Below are 21,407 nucleotides of genomic sequence, written 5' to 3'. Positions count from 1 at the left end.
CTACAGATAAGACAGCCTTACTTTAAGTCATTAAAGATCCATTTTAAAGTCTGTATCTTAAAATTAAAAAAAAAAAAGAAACTGGAAAAATAAATTTAACAAATTAATATTCTTACAAAGCATTTTTCTAATCCCCAGAGCATCAATTCCAATTGCTGCTTTATCTCTAAAACACGTTTTTGCCTTACCTCTTCGCTAATATCAATAGTATCTCCCACTTTCAGCTCCAGTTCATCCTCATTTTGTGGAATGTATTCAAAGAGAACTTTACACTGACGCTTCTTGGTCTCTAAAGGAGGTAACATAAAAAAATAAAGAAAAATCATGAAAATAAACAGTAGCACCTTTATTTACATACTCTGCTTATCGTCATAGGATTTGCATGTATGAATAAAAACAGTACGTGGAAGCACTCTCAACAGCTAACCACAATCTACTCTGGCTGGCTTTCCACCTTGTCCCCACGCTACAATCTCTTCATCCTAAAATAAATTCACACCAACTACAAATAAGGTGGGCTCCCAGCAGTGAAATCTATTTATGTATCTGATCCCACTGATTATACAAAAGTAAAATATCCACTGCTAATTTTGAGACTGGAAACAGAGACAATAAAAGACACTGTTGGCACAAGAAATTTATCACAGTCAAGTCCTCCAAGCCAGTGATTTTCAGACTACTTCCTGATCAAAGCTACGGATACCTTAAATGCACTAATTTAAGAGTAGCTGTGTCAAAAAAAAAAAAAAAAAAGACAAAATGCACAAATCTAAAATGTATTTTATCTTCTTTAAGCTCTATTTTCTGACATAAAAATCAAACTCAGGTGAAGGTAAAAATAATTTTACTTTAGCTTTTCAAACAAGCTTTATTTATTCAGACAAGTAATGTTTAGGAAATGTAGGCCTTTAAAAAATGTAACGATTCTTTTTAATGAGTATGAGTAACTTTTTAAATGATTTAAAGTGAAGAAAGAATATTAATTAGCCCTCCCGCCCCCAAGCATATATATCAATTAGCCTTGAGCAACCTAGTTATATTTTTTTTCTGTGAAAACACTGAAATTTTACTGATATACTGCAAAAGACATTCACACCCAAATTTACTAAGTATGTGAGCAATTTTAGAAGCATAGAGACGAAGTACTTTTACCATGCATTTCACAAATTTCCCCAAAATGTGAAATCAGTACATATTAATAGTACAGAACAAGAAAAGTAATTCGTAATTGGTTCCATTTCACAAGCCAGTGTCCTATGTCTTACAAAATGCTAGTCAGAACTTCAAATAATAGTAAATGTAAATGTCTGAAAAAATAAATTGAAATTTAAACATGTACCCTCCTCTGCCCAATACTTTCATTTAAGCTGTTAGTGAACCACACAAGAGAATCGGTATTATATCTTCTCTGAGAGCCAGGTCCCCCACCATTTGTACGTGGGCAACACACACTTGAGCAGCTCTCTTTTACTTGCTATTATTATGTGCTATGTTTTACGAAAGAGACAATACAACTGAGCACACACTGCAGGTGGCCAACAATCTCAGGGAAAGCCAGTGCAGCTCAGGAGGCCTGGCCGCCGAGCCAAAGCCCCCCCACCAGTGGAAGCAAAAGCTGTATCTACAGAAATGGACACCGGATGAGGACATTAAAAGAGCTTTGCAGAATCAGAACCTTTGCCAGCAAAGACACCAGAACTTCACACTTCCCGAAGAGCCTGCCCTATTTAGTCAAGAAAAAGGAAAATCACTCCCTGTACACTTTATGTGCCAATCGGACACCTGCCAGTTAACCCACGGGAGTCACAGCAGCAGCAAGGACATGCTCCTGGCAGCTGTCCAGGCTGGATGCTGCATCCTCCCACCAGAGGACAGCGGCCTGACCCCGCCCAGCAGCGCTCTAGGCCCCTGAGGTCAGGTGAGGCCCCACAAGGAGCCGAACGTCTTATTTTACAGAGGAGGAAATTGAGAGCCAGGGGGTGATCCACGCCTGCTCACGGGACACAACAGTTGACAACAGAGTTTACCTCTCATTTAGGTGGCAGTTTATACCTGGGACATACACAAACTTGGGCACCTGTGCTTTCTGATGTATAAAAAGAATAAAGATCTTGGGGGCAGTGCCAAGAGTCATGTCCTATCAATGCTCTTTTCCACTTAAAACTTAGTTACAGTTTAATCAAAAGCTTTGTTTTTGTTGTTTTTCCTTTCACACTAGCATAATTCTCCAGAGTGCCTTCTTCCAAAAGAGTGTGCAAAATTATCTGCAAAGGAATTTTTCATTTTTCAAAGGAAAATCCACATTGGATAAAAACATCTAAACAGCCCCTACTATTGCTACAAAATGTGAGTATTTATTTAAAGAAGAAAAAGTTTTCATATGATTCCATATTTTTATATGGTTCACTCATAAGTTAAGGTGAGTGCCTATATTAAACTTATCTATGAATTGGCAGCACAATTAAAGGAATTTGGGGATTCTTCACATTTCAAATGGCACATACAATGTCTACCCATACATATTGGTCAATAAATATTTACTGAATTTCTAAAATGTATCAGAACCTTTACTAAGCAGAAAAGAAAATGCATGTAAGAGTAGAACTGTCAATAAAAGGATAGGCAAAATTCAATTTTTTAAAATAACTATAACGAGTATTTTCTTAAGTAACCTCTATAAGCTTTTCGGATCTACAAAGAAAATAATGATAAAGTTTTTTGTTTTGTTTTTTGCGGTACGCGGGCCTCTCACTGTTGTGGCCTCTCCCGTTGCAGAGCACAGGCTCCGGACGCACAGCCTCAGCGGCCATGGCTCACGGGCCCAGCTGCTCCGTGGCATGTGGGATCTTCCCGGACCAGGGCACGAACCCGCGACCCCTGCATCGGCAGGCGGACTCTCAACCACTGCGCCACGAGGGAAGCCCTAAAGTTTTTTTTTTTTAATCAGTATTTTATAAATAAACCCATTAACAAGGAAGAGGATAAACAAAGTACAACAAAGACAGGGACAGGGCTTCCCTGGTGGCGCAGTGGTTGAGAGTGGTTAGATCTATTTTTTAGAACCATGAAATATTTGCCATTTTTGATGACCTACATTTGAAAATACAGGATTTTCTGTTTTAGTAGAAACAACAAGGAAGGTCACTTTACTGTGTAATTTCACACAATTTGGTTTTGTTTTTCAAAAAATATAAAATATTTCTAAAAGGTTTTTCTGAAGTTATTTGACATTTATGTGTTGAATACCATAATACCTGTGGGTATGAAGACCATAGAGCAATGTTAGTGTGGACAGTCAAATCTGCCAAATAAAGCTGGGTATGGATAATGATTCAAAACTCACAGTTTAACAGAGGAAAACATCAAGTTACTGTAACACAGGGGTGATAGTAATGATTATACCTCATAGGGTTTTAGAGGTATTAACATGTTAAGTGAATATTATAAGAAGTGCTCAATAAATGTTTATAATTATTATTACAGTGTTTTATACTATTAAGAACCATACTATATATATATATATATATATATATATATATATATATATATATATATATAATGTGCAGTTAAGATTCAAATGAAAGGGCAGTTCTATACTGGAGTCATTGAGCAAGGTGTATTTAAGCTCTTCTTTAGGTAGGACATATCATTTACGTAAAGATTGGGGAATATGGCATTCTATTGTAGTTAGAATTGCAGCCCTTGGAAGACCCATGGAGATAAGTAAGTCCATGGTATTTTCAGGGAGTAAGGATCCAACGTGACTAGAGTGCATGAGCTTTGTTAAAGCACTCTAATCTGTAAAGGAGACAGCCTGATACAGTGGGAAGATAAAAGGCTTAGGAGTCAGAAGTGGGTGTCTTCTAGTTTTGCCTCTTTCTTACAGTCTTGGACAATTACTGCTGAGTTCCTGTTTCTCATTGGTAAAATGATATGTATAACAAGTTTTTATGACCTTTTGCGTGGGAGATGTTTGTGAAGGACTTGGAGTGGTACTGGTACACTGGTACATAAAAGACAAAAATATGTCCCTGTCTTTTTTGTTTTCTGGGTTTTTTAAAATTCAGATCAAACAGAGTCCTTAAATTGTGGAACTATTTCTTATTGAAGAATATTGTTTTAATTTTTCCAGCAAATGCTAAAATAAAAAGCATACCACACTCAGAAGCTGGGAGGTTGAATGCTAAAATTTCAGAGATAGCAACAAAAAGATTTCTGATCCATTTTTGGTTCCATTTGGTTCTGGAAAGTATATCTTCAGATTTTATTATAGCATTTAAAATGTTCTAATATAAAAATTTTTTTTTATCAATTTTGTTCTCCAGTAAGCAAAGATAATCATCAAGAGTTAAGAAACATTAAGACTGAGCCATTTGCTACATGGCTAAATCTTCTTTAGAATTTCTTTCTTATCCTCAGCAATAAAAAAATCATATTACTTAGGCCATTAAGTGAAAAATTCAAGCTATTCAAGATTCCAGCTATACTGCTGAGATATACCACTTAAGATCATCAAAATCTTAGAAAACATTATCGTCACAGTCACGAATAAAAAAAACTCATGTGCTTAGGGATGAAGTATCATGTCTACAACATACTTTCAACTGATTGAGTTTAAAAATGTATTTATACATGTATATAGAGATAGAGCCAATATAACGAAATGTTAACAGCAAGCTTAGGTGAAGAATATACCATGTTTAGTGTACAATTATTATTTCAACTTTTCTGTAAAATTTAAAGTTTTTCAAAATAAAATACAAAATCAAAACACCCTACCCCGTTCATTTGAGAGGCCACAGCTGGAGAGGAGTCATTTGAGTGAGTCATTTCCCCATATAAGTCAGAATATTTTAATGTCAAAGAGCAGAGCCTGAAATAATAAACCCCCCCTTTTTAATGTATGCTGTAAAGACGTATAGTCAGTGACCACATTTTGATGATATTCAGAACTTTCATTATCTTCTTCAAAAATAACGCAAAATTGGGAGGCATGCTACCAATTGTTCTCTGAGAATGAAACACTGTGTAGATTAGCATTTTAGTCAACTAATCTTTCATGTATCATTTCTTTCTGTATAACTACTAGTGATCTATCAGTATCAATCTAAATGTATCTTTTACATTCAAAATAATTATTAACTAGGTGAAAAATCACTTCTGTAGCATGAGTTCCCACAATAAGGAATACAAAGTTACAAGCACTGATGTCTTCCCTCACACATGTCTTAAGTAGATTCATATCTGGCATCAATTTTTTTCCAAATGTAAAGTGAAATATCTACTAATATTCCACACTGTATGTTATATAGAATTGTGATGCTGAAAGATGTCATTTCTTTAGTGCAAGTAAACTACTCTACACCATTATCTTTGTGCCTGATTTTACAAGGGTCTCAGCAGTAATGTCATTTGTACATGTTTTTGCTATGAGAAGTGTAAATTGGTTCTTTTCTGTAACTTTGGCAACTTATTGCAATCAACTTTATCCTGGAAAATTTTCTGTGCTCACTCTAGAAAACACCTGTCTTACTAAAGAAGATATCATGCTTAACTTACACGCAATAGCAAAAGTTTCAATGGTTTTGTGACTAGACTTTGCAAAAAGGCCAACACTTTTTGGCTTTGGAGACTAGAGAAAAATAGCTAACAATTCCAGTCTCCATATATCATACTATCTATTTGAACTTCTCCTTTTAGTTGCTTAGACAAAATTCAACACACATGCAGATTCACCTGCCTTGGCACACAAAGATTTGAAGTGAACCTTCACAATGCAGGCTTTATCATTACCAACCTTTAAAATGTTTTTTTTTAATATTAATGGTATTAATTAAAAGGGTATATACTACTATTTAACATTACAATGAATGGCTTTTGAATAACTGATCTATTCCATAAATTAAGGATATGATTCAAACTAACAGTAACAAAAAAAAAATCTGATAAAGAAAAAAAAAACAAAACATGAGCTGCTCTTCCTGGAAAAGTAATCTGAAAGCAAAAACAACCTGCATCCTGTTTTAAATGCTAGCTAGCACCAAATGACCAATTTAGTCTTTGCAGCACATGTACTTAAAAACAAATTATGGAGGATCCTTAGGAAAAAGCCTAAGCCTCCTGGCACCAACTATATAATGGTTTCTCCTTCTTACAGGAAAATGAATTATGACCAGGGTTCTCAAGGAAGGTAAAATTTAGAGTCCTTTCCCATTAGGAGACAAAATAACCTTGATGTCGTTTGTCCAGCCTCTACTTTAGATGAAATTTGTCCCTTTATAGCTCAGTAAAGCTAAAGAAAGTAGTAAATAAGTTTTACAACAGAGGTCACAAATAACCCTTTTGTGGGTCTAAAATTCTCCTTGTGCATAGAAATTCTATATAGAGATTGACCTGTAGGATGTGGAAATACTCTGTTATCTATCCCTCAATCCCCAAACAGAGTTAAAGAGTCGAGGACAACTAGAACTAGTAAACTGTCCACCCTCAGGCAGTAGGGTGAAAGCAGTATGGGTAATATCTAAATATTGTTTGTACAATGCATTTACTGGGAAACAAAGAACATGTATAACCCTTTATTGGTCTGTCTCAGTGTCATGAAACCTGTTTTTTATGAAAATCTGTTTCCATTTTATGAAAATAATCAAAGGGTGATATAACCCAGAAAGTGGACGTTTCCCCAAATTCATAGACAGTAGCATAGAAAGTAACAGGTTGAGATATGAGGAGACTATAAAAATCATAAATAGTCTTACATTTGTGAAATGTATGTAAACAAAATTTCTTTATATTATAGACTACTTGGTACATAAGGCATTTTAGTACCAGTGTCAAGCACAAGGGACCACAACATCAAAGACACTGATCGAAGATAAATGTGGTTAAATACTCATTTATAACTTATTAAATCAAACTGAACATAGTAGTCAGTATTCAGTCTCTCAAGGGGCTTCAGGTTTACTATGTTACTATCCGCTCCCATAAATGTAGTACTTCTTTGTATATATTTAATGCTTTTTTGAGTAAGTCTTTCCAAGACTAAGTTTTTGAGAACAGCCATACTACCAGTCTTTTTTTCTTACAACTTTCTCACCAGCAGTAAAATAAAACTCAAGAGTTTACGTGATCTAAGGTTGTAAGACAGACTCAAGCTCATGCCTGATTTTAAACATGGTGCTCTCTCTCTATGCTAAACTGTTCTCTTAACATATTTACACTGAATACTTAAAAAGCACTCTGCTGGGCCAACCTACCTTGGAAAACTGAATGTACATGTTCAGATGGCTAGCCACTAAAGAAAACGTTTTATCAAATGCTTACATCTATACTGCTTAAGGATGAGCAGACATTTTAGCATCCCATTAAATAAATGATATTAAAGTAAATTTAAGGCAAAGTGTTAACTATTTAATAGAGTGTGTAAGACTAATAAGAAAACAATGCCTTATATCTGAATTTACAATCCCTACAGACGGTTGTCAGCAGCTCATGCTGGATTACCAGATGAAGACTGAATACATGGGCCAATAAGTAGTAACATGAGAATAAGCAGGAAGTTTTTGTAATCTGCTACAAAAGGTTGAGCTAATTTTTCTTACTATAACTCATGGACTGTTATAAAACAACATTCTATTTTGATTGAAATAAACAGGAAAAAAATTATTTACATACTCTTCTTAATGTTTTTGGTTTGTGGATGTGGTTGAATTCCTCCGGCTGGAAGTCCATAGGTGCTTATTCGTTGTACAAGACTTGCTACATTCCCTTGCCTTTCCCGTTTGACGGGCAAATTGTCATCCTTGGATTCTGTCTCTCTCTTAATTTCCTACAAAAGGGGAAATCAGCAAATAGGCAAATAAAGTTGTATTTTATTAAATTCTCAAATGTAAAATACCAAAACCAGGTACAGTGATTATTATATAAAACAAAGTATCAACAGTTTTCAACGTTTTTCTCTGCCCATACATATCTAAAGAATATAACACACTTTGGTAACAATGACTTATTAGGAGTTTAAGTCTTATCAGAACTAGAAATAGAGGTAAACAAAGTGAGGCTGAAACACCATCTCTATCCCAACACACAAAGAAACCCTGCAATCATAAACAAACAATAAGACAAACAGTAATTCTAAGTCAGGGTGGGCAAACTTTTTCTATAATGGGCTAGATAGTAAAATATTTTAGAATTTGCAAGCCATACAATCTCTGTTGCAACAATGAACTCTGCCATTTGTAGTGCAAAAGCAGTCATATGCTTAAATGAATGAACAGAGCTATGCTCCAACAAAATTTTATTTATGAACACTAAAATTTCAATTTCAAATAATTTTTCACATGTCATTAAATACTGTTCTTCATTCGAATTTTTCCAACTATTTGTATAATTCTTAGCTAGCATTCTCAGCTCATGGACACTATAAAAACAGGTGGTGTTTAGATTTGGCCCATGGGCTATAGTTTGATAAACCCTAAGTCATAGGTCTAACAGAAGATAGGTGAATCTTCACGAAAAGAAGTATGAAGTTCTATTGGAAGACATAAAAGAAGACATATGAAAGAGAAGTCATGCCATGTTCAGTGATTGAAAACTCATTATCATAAAGATAGCATTTTCCCCTAAAACTGATGCAATGATGCAATGCAACTGAATAAATATATCACAGGTTTGGGAGAGCAATTAAATAAACTGGTTCTAAATTTGTAGAGAACAAAAGACCAAGAACAGCCAAAATACTTCAGTGAAAAGCAAGTGAGGGGACTTTTTTTTTTAACCAAGATATAAAGAAAACCTGTATGATACTATAAATTAGTGTATACTGGCATAAAAACAGACATACTGATAATGAAACAAAATAAAGAGTCCATAAACAGACAAACTTGATTTACAACAGGCAAAAAGTGAGGGGGAAAAAACTGAATCTTAAAATACATGGTGCTTATAATGCTCCACATTTAGGGAGTAGGGAATGAAACTGGATTCTTACTTCACACATTTGATATTAAAATTAAGTTTCTGTTCATTAAAAGTAACCATTGAAAATAAAGCAAATCACTAACCAGGAGGTATTTTTCACATATAAAGTTAACAAAGAATCTGTATCTCCAGGTGATTATGTCTACTGCAATGTTAACTAGTTGTTACTCTCTAGCTGGTAGGATTTCAGATTACTTTGACTTCTTTATACTGTTCAGAAGTGTTTGATGCTTGCTTTGTTTGTGTTTTTTAACAAGGCATGTCATTTTGCAAACAGAAAAAAAGTTCTCCATTTTGGGAAAACTGTTAAGTTGGTAAAAAATTCTGAGAATTATTAAAGTACAAATCATAGAAGACACACAAAACATTTCACACTATAGTGACTGCTTCATTTTTATTGGTAATGTACTTAAGGAAAAACACTTCAATTTGCTATTAATACATGACACACCATATGAAAACCTCACGGTTTTCAGACTGCACTAAATATTTTTCAATCTAATGAAAATATGAAATCTATGTAAAAACTGGTACTTACAACCTCAACATGCCAAGGAGTATTCATTTTGGATTCTCCTGAACATCTCATGAACCACCTACATTTTATTTATTTATTTATTTATAACATCTTTATTGGAGTATAATTGCTTTACAATGTTGTGTTAGTTTCTGCCGTACAGCAAAGTGAATCAGCTATATGTACATATATATCCCCAAATCCCTTCCCTCTTGTGTCTCCCACCCTCCCTATCCCACCCCTCTAGGTGGTCACAAAGCACGGAGCTGATCTCCCTGTGCTATGTGGCTGCTTTCCACTAGCTATCTGTTCTATATTTGGTAGTGTATATATGTCCATGCCACTCTCTCACTTCGTCCCAGCTTACCCTTCCCCCTCCCCTTGTCCTCAAGTCCATTCTCTATGTCTGCATCTTTATTCCTGTCCTGCCCCTAGGTTCTTCAGAAACTTTTTTTTTTTAGATTCCATATATATGTGTTAGTATACAGTATTTGTTTTCCTCTTTCTGACTTACTTCACTCTGATGACAGACTCTAGGTCCATCCACCTCACTACAAATGACTCAATTCCATTTCTTTTTATGGCTGAGTAATATTCCATTGTATATATGTGCCACATCTTCTTTATCCATTCATCTGTCGATGGACACTTAGGTTGCTTCCATGTCCTGGCTATTGTAAATAGAGCTGCAATGAACACTGTGATACTTGACTCTTTTTGAATTATGGTTTTCTCAGGGTATATGCCCTCTTGCACTGTTGGTGGGAATGTAAAGTGATACAGCCACCATGGAGAACAGTATGGAGGTTCCTTAAAAAACTAAAAATAGAACTACCATATGGCCCAGCAATCCCACTACTGGGCTACCTACATTTTAAAAAGACTAAATAAAAACTAAAAAAGCTGAAAGCTATTGTTGGTACAGGAGACCAAGAACTTGGCTTGATATTCAAATCTTATTCCTCCAGGAAAAGAATTCCAATCTGACCAAATGTGAGACAGCAGACAGGTTCAAGAGACAAGACAACCTGGGTATAAGTCTTGGTTCTATCCTGTGTGCTAGCTAAATAACTAGGTATTTGTTATCTTTTAATAAAAATTAACCACAGAAACAAGTATGATATACTAAGACAATGACAATGTCTCCCGCTTCTAAAAATATTAATATACAACATATTGCTCAAGATCTAGAAACATTTTGAGGACCTTCAATATTCACTGAGACATAACCAAATCCATGAATATTAGGTATAATAAATCTTCTGGGGACAAAAAACACAAAAGGGGAAGGAAAACAAAATTAAAATATATACAGTCTACACTGAATAGGGAAAACTCAGGTTTACAGCCTTCCAAATACATAGTGCCAACTAAGATGTTATCAAAAGTATCAAGCGACTTTCAGCTCTAAGCAAAATTACAAATAAGGTAAAGTCTGCTTTAGGCTCCACCCCCTCCGCCTCTGGAAACTCTCCCTGCTACAATCTACTACCACCAGATACACACACACACACACACACACACACACAGACACACACAGACACACACGAACTCTCTCTCTGTCTCTCTCTCTCTCTCTGTCTCATCAACCTATTCTCTTCCCTCGTTCCTGGACACATATTACCTCTAAATTACTCTTTGGCTATCACCTTAAATAGCAATTATATTGAGTATCTATGAGGTGTTACTAAGGCTTCCAGTGTTTCTTCCTTCTTCTGCCCTTTGTTTCCTTTTACCTAATCAGCCAGTAAATAAAATACATATTAACATTATAGCATCTCTTTCCTATAAACTTTGCTTCCTTTACTGACTTTGAAAATGACTTCAGGAGATGCAGTAAAAGAGGTGTCTTCACTTGAGAAAGTATCATGTATTGAGAAAGCAAACTCAAAAAAACTAAATCTCATTCTACAAATGAGGGAAGCCTCCTACGCAACAGGTAATGTCAATACAAAATTGGCAAAGAAAAAAATACAATGTGGATAATCTCCATATAGATAAGAATGTACTATATTGATTTGCTTGGTTTCATAAGGATAAGAAAGTCGGATAAGGAGTATGAAGTAGCAAATTAAAGGAAAAGACGAGAAATATAAGCAAATGGGGGGTAGCTTTAAAAAGGTTGGAGAAGATATAGTTACTCTCCATCCACTAAGGTAATCAAATATACATAATTCTGATTACACTAACCAAAAACAGATAAAAAAAAAACAATCAACAAGATTCACAAACCACTCCTTCATGTTGAAATATATCTATTTTACAATTTGGTTATCTGATCATGGCCAGTACATGACCATGATCAGAAAATAGAAAGCAGTTACCCTCTACAACATAGAAGCAAAGGTCACAAAGAATAATAAAAACCAGATTAGATGGCAAAAGCTTCCTTTTACTTCTCAAATGGAATAGACAGATATCTTAATCACCAAATCCCTAAACAGAGTTACAGTCCTGCTTATGCTAATTAAAATCTGAGGAACACAGTAGTCCCTCCTTATCCACAGAGTCCCAAGACCCCCAGTGGATGCCTGGAAATGCAGACAGTACTAAGTCTTACATATACTATGGTTTTCCCTGTATATACATACCTAAGATAAAGTTTAATTTATAAATTAGACACAGTAAGAGATTAACAACTGATAATAAAATAGAACAATTATAACAATATACTCTAATAAAAGTTATGTGAATGTCATTTCTGTCTCTCTTTCGAAAAATCTTACAAATATAATGCCTTTTCCATCTTAACTAAGCATCTATCACACACCGTGACCATAACTTTTCCAGTTTGAGGTGAGACAGCAAAACTAGTATGAATTCCTTTTTTCTTCTTCACATTTTCACAGACAGAAGATTCACTCTTACCATAGATTGTAGCAACCTCAGCACATGATATTTTTTTTCTTTCCTTATTAAGCTTTCATCTTTTCACTTAAAGGAAGCACTTTACGGCTTCCGTTCACATATCTGAAAGGTCAGCATCACTACTCTTAAGCTTTGGGGCCATTATTAAGTAAAATAAGGGTTACCTGAATGTAAGCACTGCAATACTGTGACAGGTGATCTGATAATCAAGAGGGCTACTACTAAGTGATGGGTAGGATATGCTGGACAAAGGGATGATTCACATCCTAGGCAGAAGGGCACGCGATTTAAAACTTATGAATTATTTCTGGAATTCTGTTTTAATATTTTCGGGCCACAGTTGACTGTGGGTAAGGCTTCGGAAAGCAAAACCATGGATGGGTGAGGGGGACTACACTTATTTTTAATTTAACATTCAGGATTTCTAGAAGTGTTATATAAAACTAGTGCTTCCACTTTACAGAAGCATAAATCAGAAGATATGGAAGAGTGATATTACTAAAGAAAAGAAAAATAAGCAGGATTAAATATTTATTTGATACATGCCCACTGTTTTAGCTTTGACTGAGTCAATATTAGACGCACAATTGAAAAATTAGGTTTCCAACATAACAAAGTGGTTTACCTCATTCTTAAAATTTTCATTTTGTTTTTCAGAATATAAGTGATAGTATATAAGGTATGATCCAGAGGAACTACCTTGAGTCATTAGATTTTCATTTTTATTACAATTAAATTAAATAGATATCCACAAAAAACCCTTAAGTCTAAAGAGAAATGACCAACAGGAGAAAATCTCCATAATATGAAATCAATATGTACCTTCTGAGTGCCAACATATCAAAATTTGCAAGGAAAACAATGACAGATACAATATACCAGGGCTATTTTGCAAGTTTCTCAACTTATTCTCTCCCTCAAATATGCTATTCTCCACATAATTGCTGTCTCTCTAATTTTAACAAAGGGCCTCCCTATTTCAGCAGCCCCTCCCCAATTTGGAAAAGGCAAAAATAGGAAAGGAGGGGGAAGTTATGCACATTCATTGTCAATGGCATCCTACTCCTTTCCTTTTTCTGTCACAAGAATGTTAATGAGAGCCAAGTGAAGTAGAGTGGGAAAAACACTAAATAAAGAACCCTTCTCTTAACCATATTCTTTCAGACACACAACACTTACTGAAGTGGACTGAAAATGCCCCCAAAGTTTATGATGGTCATACTTTTCATAGTAGTTTTGGTAATTCAAGAATGTTATTTGAGCTTTCAGCCCTAGGATGAAAGAGTTTTAGGATAAGAACTGCAGGGAATGAGGGCTAGAGTATCTATGACTCAAAAGACATCAGGCCTACATGGAGACCCTTCTCTCAAAGCTGCTAGACTCCTTGAGGTCACAGCTGACACTGACAAGCAGGTAATGAGTACTGATCCACAAAGCAAAACCAGGAGATATCCCAGAAGTCTAACTTCTGACACTCAAGGTTTCCTGGCTTAAATTATTTCTACAACTTAAAATATCTTAGCAGAAAGAAATTTATTAACTCTTTAAGGGCAAAAATTAAAATTTAACTTTCCAGGTTAAGTCCAAGGTAAACATTAACATGATGTATATAATAATGCCTCGAATTTAAATTTGTGGTATGAAAAACAGGATGTAAAGGGAAGAGGGGGTACAAATAATTCAGTTTAAATCATTTTCTATAGAAAACAGTCTTTAAAATATCTACCAAATCCCTAAAAGTGGAAGGCAGTTAGGAAAGAGTTATAGGAAAGAAAGTAGATACTTTCTATACTGTTTGAATTTTGTTTCAACCTGTATTACTTCACTGATTTTTTTTTTTTTCTTTTTTTTGCGGTATGCGGGCCTCTCACTGTTGTGGCCTCTCCCGCTGCGGAGCACAGGCTCCGGACGCGCAGGCCCAGAGGCCATGGCTCACGGGCCCAGCCGCTCCGCGGCATATGGGATCCTCCCAGACCGGGGCACGAACCCGTATCCCCTGCATCGGCAGGCGGACTCTCAACCACTGCGCCACCAGGGAGGCCCTGATTTTTTTTTTTTAATAAAGAATTTGATGCGCCCACAAATTGTCCTAGGGCATTTAGAGAAAGGTGTTAGTTGTGTGAGTACACACTAAATCTAAATCCTTACATGTCTTTTCTAGCATTACCTGTATTGAACTATTTCTCTAACTCAATCAATATAGTCTACATGGGATTCAAAATATTATCAAAAATAACCCAAACCTCAGAACAAATTGCTGTTAATCAGTGCGTACAGTTAATGTCTGACAGTATGTAATAAAAAAGGTACTAAGATGTATCACAAATAACTAGAGACAACTTCGATGTTTCATATATTGTTTTTGTTGTAATTCCCAATAAGTTATCTTCCATTTAGTATTCTGATATCAGCAAGAGTTGTTTCTCCTCTAACGTGTTTCCAATTAATGAAAGTAAATCAAGCACCAAACGTTCTTCTGATATAAAGCTAGCTTCCTGAACTGTTCTACTAGAGTCACCAATACATCTCCTAATACTTGAAAACATCACTGAGGTTTATCTAAGCAAACTAACAGTTTTCATAAAGTAAGGAATTTACATAAAACCAAATTGTCATTTCCTTCATTCAAATAATATCCTTTATACGGAGATAGTGGAATAAGATTTTAAAACTAATCAGAATGTGATATTTAAAAAACAAACAAAAAAGAATCACTGAGACCATTCCAAGGTAGCCATCTCATCATCATCTTATTCCCCATATTACTACTTAAGTTTTCTTTAAAAGTACCTTTTAAAAGATGTTAAATAAGTTTAAAGATTTAATGTCTACTTAACCATTTAACCTATGAAATCTAGAAATAAAATGAAAACATTTTGAATGCAAGATAAGTTGTCAAACTGCGTAATATTTAAGAAAAAAGAGGTGCAATGATTTAAATTTTTTTCTAAACGAGTAAAAAAACTGCTAGAAATTTAAGTCAAAACAAAGAAAAAACAACCAAATGATTTTTATTCACTTATCAGATTAAGTGTGAATAACTTTTGTTTCCTTGTTCCTTATTATATCAAAAAGCCTAAAACACATTATCAAGCTCCGAGAACTCTTCAAAAGGGACCAAAATTCCACTTTAAATTTAAAAATATAAGGAACAGCAATTCACTTACCAGCACCTGAGACATCTTCTGTAAACATACTCACTTATTTTTTAAAGTACTAAAGTAAAAACACTGTAACAATAACAGATCATATAATAACCTGTAGCACCTCCAGAATCAGTATAAAGCTCATAAAAAAGCTGCTTCAAAGCTCAAACATTGGGCTTCCCTGGTGGCACAGTGGTTAAGAATCTGCCTGCCAATGCGGGGGGACACAGGTTCAAGCCCTGGTCCAGGAAGATTCCACATGCCGTGGAATAACTAAGCCCGTGCACCACAACTACTGAGCCTGTGCTCTACAGCCTGCAAGCCACAACTACTGAGCTCGCATGCTGCAACTACTGAAGCCCCTGCGCCTAGAGCCCGTGCTCTGCAACAAGAGAGGCCACCACAATGAGAAGCCCGCACACCGCAATGAAGAGTAGCCCCCGCTCGCCGCAACTAGAGAAAGCCCGTGCACAGCAACGAAGACCCAACGACCCAACACAGGCATAAATAAATAAATAGATAGATAGATAGATAAATGAATGAATGAATGAATGAATGAATCCTGTGAAGCAACAGCTAGGAATTTAACTGAGAATGCTTACCTTAACAAAATTATCAGGAAACATTCCTCTTCTCCCATTTAGTTCTCCTTCTAGCCATCCTTCCTCCTGTAGTTTTCTCACATTCCTGATGATTTCCCCAACTCGAATAGTTAACTCATCATCATGTATAGCATCATAGTCATACTCCACAATATAGTCAACTAAAAAAAAAAAGAAATAAACATCTAAAGCTTAATTCATGAAATACTATTAACCATGTTAAGAAACTTAAAACTAAGGAAACTGTTTAGCAATGATAATATTACAAAGGTACCATCAAAGCTTACCTCAGTTTTAAATATTTGGCTACATCAGCAGATTTCTTGATTGCCTGAGTCTAATGCACAGTACCAGTTTTAAGCAGGAACCTCAACACAACGTGCAATTTACATCATCACTTACTTTTCCAGTCAGCTAGAGATCCTTTGTGACAAACTCTAAGGTGGTTCCCACGATCCCCATCTCTTTTTTTTTTTTTGCATTACGCGGGCCTCTCACTGCTGTGGCCTCTCCCGTTGCGGAGCACAGGCTCCGGACGCACATGCCCAGCGGCCATGGCTCACGGGCCTAGCCGCTCCGCGGCATGTGGGATCTTCCCGGACCGGGGCACAAACCTGTGTCCCCTGCATCGGCAGGCGGACTCTCAACCACTGCGCCACCAGGGAAGCCCCCAATCTCTTGATATTCACGTCCTTATGTAATTCTCTCTTCTCAAGTGTGGATATGACCTATGACTGACTTCTAACCAACAGAATATGACAAAGAGGATGGATCTGTATGTGATTACATAAGATTGTAACATCCACCTTGCTAGGAAACTCTGTCACTTGCTGGCTCTGAAGATGCAAGATGCTTTATTGAGCTGGCCTACGGAGAGGGCCGCATGCAAGCAACTGAGGAGGTCTCTGCCTGACAGCCAGCAAAAAACTGAGGCCCTCAGTCCAACAGCCCACAGGGAACTGAATGATGCCAACAACCATGTAAGCTTGGAAGCAGATCCTTCCCCAGTTGAGAACCCAGCCCTGATCAATACACTGACTGCAGCCTTGTGAAGGACTCAGCCATGCCCAGACTGGTGAATCACAAAAACTGTGAGATAATAAATGTATATTGTTTTAAGTTACTAAGTCTGTGGCAATATTTTTCACAGAACAGTAGAAAATGAATACGCCCTGAAATGAAGACTCTTAAGGATCCATTTCACCTCTTTTAAGTATAAGATTTTAGGTTACAGGACATCATATACACATAGCATTAACATTTTCACTAGCCATACCTCCATTCATCTTTTCTTCCTCCTATAAAAATGATAAGAAAAAAGAACACTCTCTCTCTCTCTCTCACACACACACACACACACACACAACAACCAAAAAAAAGGAAAGGGAGTAGGGGCAGACACTGCTGGCTGCCAAACCAACAGCCATTCCCACACTGACTCCTCTCCCTTCTTCCTTTATCACTGAACCTTGATTTTGTTCAGGTATATGGAGACCCTGTACTTTTACAAATGAGGCTTCTCTCTCAGTCCTACACAACAACCAAAAAAAAGGAAAGGGAGTATGGGCAGACACTGCTGGCTGCCAAACCAACAGCCATTCCCACACTGACTCCTCTCCCTTCTTCCTTTATCACTGAACCTTGATTTTGTTCAGGTATATGGAGACCCTGTACTTTTACAAATGAGGCTTCTCTCTCAGTCCTAGGGGGTTAAATCTTAACTATTCTAGACCAGCACTTCTCAAATACTAATGTACAATCAAGTCATCCTGCTGACTTGGGAATCTTGCTTAAATGCAGACTGACTGAGTAGGTCCCAGGATACCTAACGCTGCAGGTCAAAGAGGCAAAGGTCTAAAGATAGTTGAAATAGTTAGTTAATAGACAGTTAATTCCATTCATATTCTCTCTCTCTCTCTCTCTCTCTCTCTCTCTCTCTCTCTCTCACACACACACACACACACACACACACACACACACACACACACAGACTGGTTTTCAAATACACATGTGATGGATCGACTGACCAATACAATGTAACCAGGGGTTCTGGGAAGGTTTCATTTGACCTTATGAACAAAACACAAGGAAGGAATGTACTCCTGCAGACTCTGGATGTTCTTCAGTGAGAATGTAATGGACAAAACTGCTACAGCTAGTTGAGACAAGAAAAACAGCAGATCTGATTAGAAGAGAAGAAAGATGAAAATGGCCTGAATCTTTGCTAGATTCATTAAACTGCTAAGTTAATCAACCCTATATCTCCAATACCTTTAGATTTCTTGTTATAGAAGTAGCTTTTTCTTAACTTTTAAATAAATTCTAGATGGGATTGTATTTGCAGCTGAAAACATCCCAACCTGAGAAGGGAACTAGTGAGAAATTTTTTAAATTTGTGAAAATGGATCCATAACTGATAAAGCCAGAAGCCCAGAGAACTTAAGGAAACTATAATTGAGACATCAAACTGCTCTCCAGAACCCCAGAAAGGCTAGAAATACAGAAAAGGAGTGCTCACAGGAAATGCAGAACTGAAAACAGGGAAATTAATACCTGTATGGAAGAACTGACACTCATTATCAATCACAATAACTCTGAGACAATAATGCTATACAGGCAGGTATTTTTTTCAAAGGTAAAAAACTAAAGGGTTCATCTCAGACAAACACACACACACACACACACACACACACACAAAATAGTTTGGGGAAACTAGTATGGTTTCTTAGAAAATGTGATGGTTTCTTAGAAAAATGACTACTGATTTCCAGAATTTAGAGGTCTCCAGAGCAATGGGCAGCTCCCAACCTACTAATTCTGAAATAAAACTTCAGTCCTACCTACATAAACAGAGTTCCCAATTGGCTTTTTATTTGTTTATTCATAAATATGAATAGTACACAATAGTTAATCATGAAAGACCATGATAAATTGAAAAATTACTCCTGGATGAAATATACACCCACCTCTCCCCTTCCAGAATTATTCAGTCTTAAAGTTATTAGGTGTAGAAAAGCATAGTGCGGGGAGAGGAGGCCAAGGTTGGGAAGGAGTCTGAGAAGGTGTGAGAAGACGGGGCCAAAAAGAGCAAAGAAGGTATCCAAAGCTGGGGGAGGGGTCGTAGTGATGCTATCAGAGACAAAGTAGGGCGAGAAGGGTGTCCATCTATGGAGCCTCCCCTAGTGCAGCCTATCAGAACTCTAAGGTAGGGTGAGGAAGGCATTCATGCAGAGGCAACATGATATGGTGTGCCAGCACCCAATCACAGTGGTGAGGGCATCCAAGCTGATGGCAGCTTAATGAGAAATATCAGAGGCCAAATGGTGTTGGGGGTAGGGCCAGATTTCCATGCAGAGATGTGGGAGGGTGGAGGCAACCTAGAGTGGGGACTAACAGCCCACACAGAAGAAAAGAGTGTCCATATAAGGGTGGGGTGACAGCAGAGATGGAAGACTGATTACATCCAGGGGAATTAATCAAATAAGTAAATATATTAAGGATAATGGAAGCCAAGTTTCTCTATGAAAGGGAGTTACAAATATAAAGGGAAAAGGCTTCATTTGATCCTGTGATATTAAACGGGAATGAGAAGTATCATCATGCACTCATGGTTTTCAATACGTAGACATTCACATATATATAAAACACACACACACACACCACACACACACAAGCTCTGTCCACTGAAAGGGCCTGAAACCACAACATTCCAATGGCAATGAGCAAACCTAATGCCGAGATCTTCTAAAAACCATTTTCTACTGAAAGGAACCAGGAATCCTTGGGAAGATAGGCAATTCCAGGGCTAAGGCAGGAAAAGTACAAAATAAGCCTGAAACATGGTGTTGTGGCAGAAAGCAAACAAGTTCTCAAAAAAGATAAGGTGATGCCAAAGGACACAGAGAAGTGATATCAGAACGGCTCCTACTCACCAAATCAGGACAATCTGAGCATCAAAGTAAATAATGACTGTAATAGAATATACCCCACTGAATAAAGTAAGAAACCAAAAATAAATGTTAACTTCTTGAATTTTATAACTGAATTGTGATTAAGTAGGAGAAGATCCTGATTTGTAGAAAATACTAAAATATTCAGGAGAAAGGCATAAGTCAGGAAAAAATTCTTTGTACTGTACTTTAAACATTTCTACACCTTAATGTTTAAAAATTAAAAAGGATTTAAACACGTACAAATTTTTATCTTCAAGAGCTGTAATAAAGTTCGTAAAATCAGAACAGAATGCTATGAAAAAAGAAATGAGAAAATAAAAAGCATTTGGAAATGCATCTTCCAAAATGTCTTTTTTTTTTTTTTTTTTGCAGAGGTGGAGACAAACCCAAAAACCTTTACAAAAAAAGGTAAAGGAAAGAGACATAAAGAAAATATGAAAGCAAATATGACACAGATGATCAATCCAGACAATCCAACATCCAATTAACAGTTCTAGGGGGGAAAAAAAGAGAAAAATAGAGAATAGACAATGAAATAATATAAGAAAATATTCCAAAGCTATATGAAACATAACTTCAAATAGAAAGAGGTCTGTGAGAGTCCAGTACAATGAACAAGTAAAAAAGTAAGTACTCACATCTAGGTGAAATTTCACAACAAAGATAAACATATCCTAGAAAGCTCTCTGAGAGAGTTCCATCTACAAAAGAATGAGAATCATATTAGGAGACTTCTCATTGGCAATACCAGATTCTAGAAGAAGAAAAATAAAAAGGCAAAGCCACTTAAGTACTGAAGGAAAATGAATTCCATACTCAGTCAAATCAACAGACAAGTATAGGTTATAACATTTTCACACAGACAAGGACAAAGAAAGTTAACTCCTACATATGCAATTACATGATGTTATCTAGTAAGAACCAAAACAGAGGAGGATACAAAATTCAAGAAATAGTGGAGCCAGGCTTAGAGTGAGAAAAGTTCTAAGACAGCAATTGTGCAACAAATCTAAGGAACAAACAGTCTAGATTAAGCAGGAGACAGAAAGTTCTAGGAGGTATTTGGTGGCAAAAAGAAATGAGAGACAGACTGTGAAATTATATACTATCCTGAAGAATCTAGAACTCAAAGAGACAATACAGCTAGATAAGGAGAGGAAAAACTAAAGATGATTACTAACTCCTGTAAAGGCAAAGAGCTATACAATGTTGAAAATATAATCATCATATATACTACTTGGCTGCACAGTGAAAAATATTTCCACGGTCATAATAAAAATAATAACTAGTTTCTGAGTTAACATTGAAAATCAATCTCTAACAAAACAAAAAGACTAAACTATGG

The 21,407-nt window shown here is 36.3% G+C and overlaps 1 protein-coding gene across 2 annotated transcripts in view; it reads right to left on the bottom strand.

Moving 5' to 3' along the window:
• CD2AP (CD2 associated protein) overlaps window positions 1–21,407 on the bottom strand; it is a 112,499-nt gene that overhangs the window by 60,112 nt on the left and 30,980 nt on the right. The window contains exons 2-5 of one of the 2 annotated variants that reach the window (XM_081247625.1): window positions 20,701–20,763; window positions 16,110–16,270; window positions 7,672–7,825; window positions 189–289 (exon numbers count right to left, since the gene is read on the bottom strand). In XM_081247625.1, the coding sequence (XP_081103751.1) occupies window positions 189–289; window positions 7,672–7,825; window positions 16,110–16,270; window positions 20,701–20,763 (479 nt within the window). The remainder of the gene's footprint in view (window positions 1–188; window positions 290–7,671; window positions 7,826–16,109; window positions 16,271–20,700; window positions 20,764–21,407) is intronic. The other variant, XM_081247624.1, reaches the window with a different exon arrangement.

Source organism: Mesoplodon bidens (genome assembly GCF_964165515.1).
Source record: "Mesoplodon bidens genome assembly, chromosome: 10".
In the NCBI taxonomy this organism is placed as follows: domain Eukaryota; kingdom Metazoa; phylum Chordata; class Mammalia; order Artiodactyla; family Ziphiidae; genus Mesoplodon; species Mesoplodon bidens.
The sequence above is the reverse complement of the archived record's forward strand: the minus strand, read 5'-3'. Positions and strand labels throughout refer to the sequence as shown.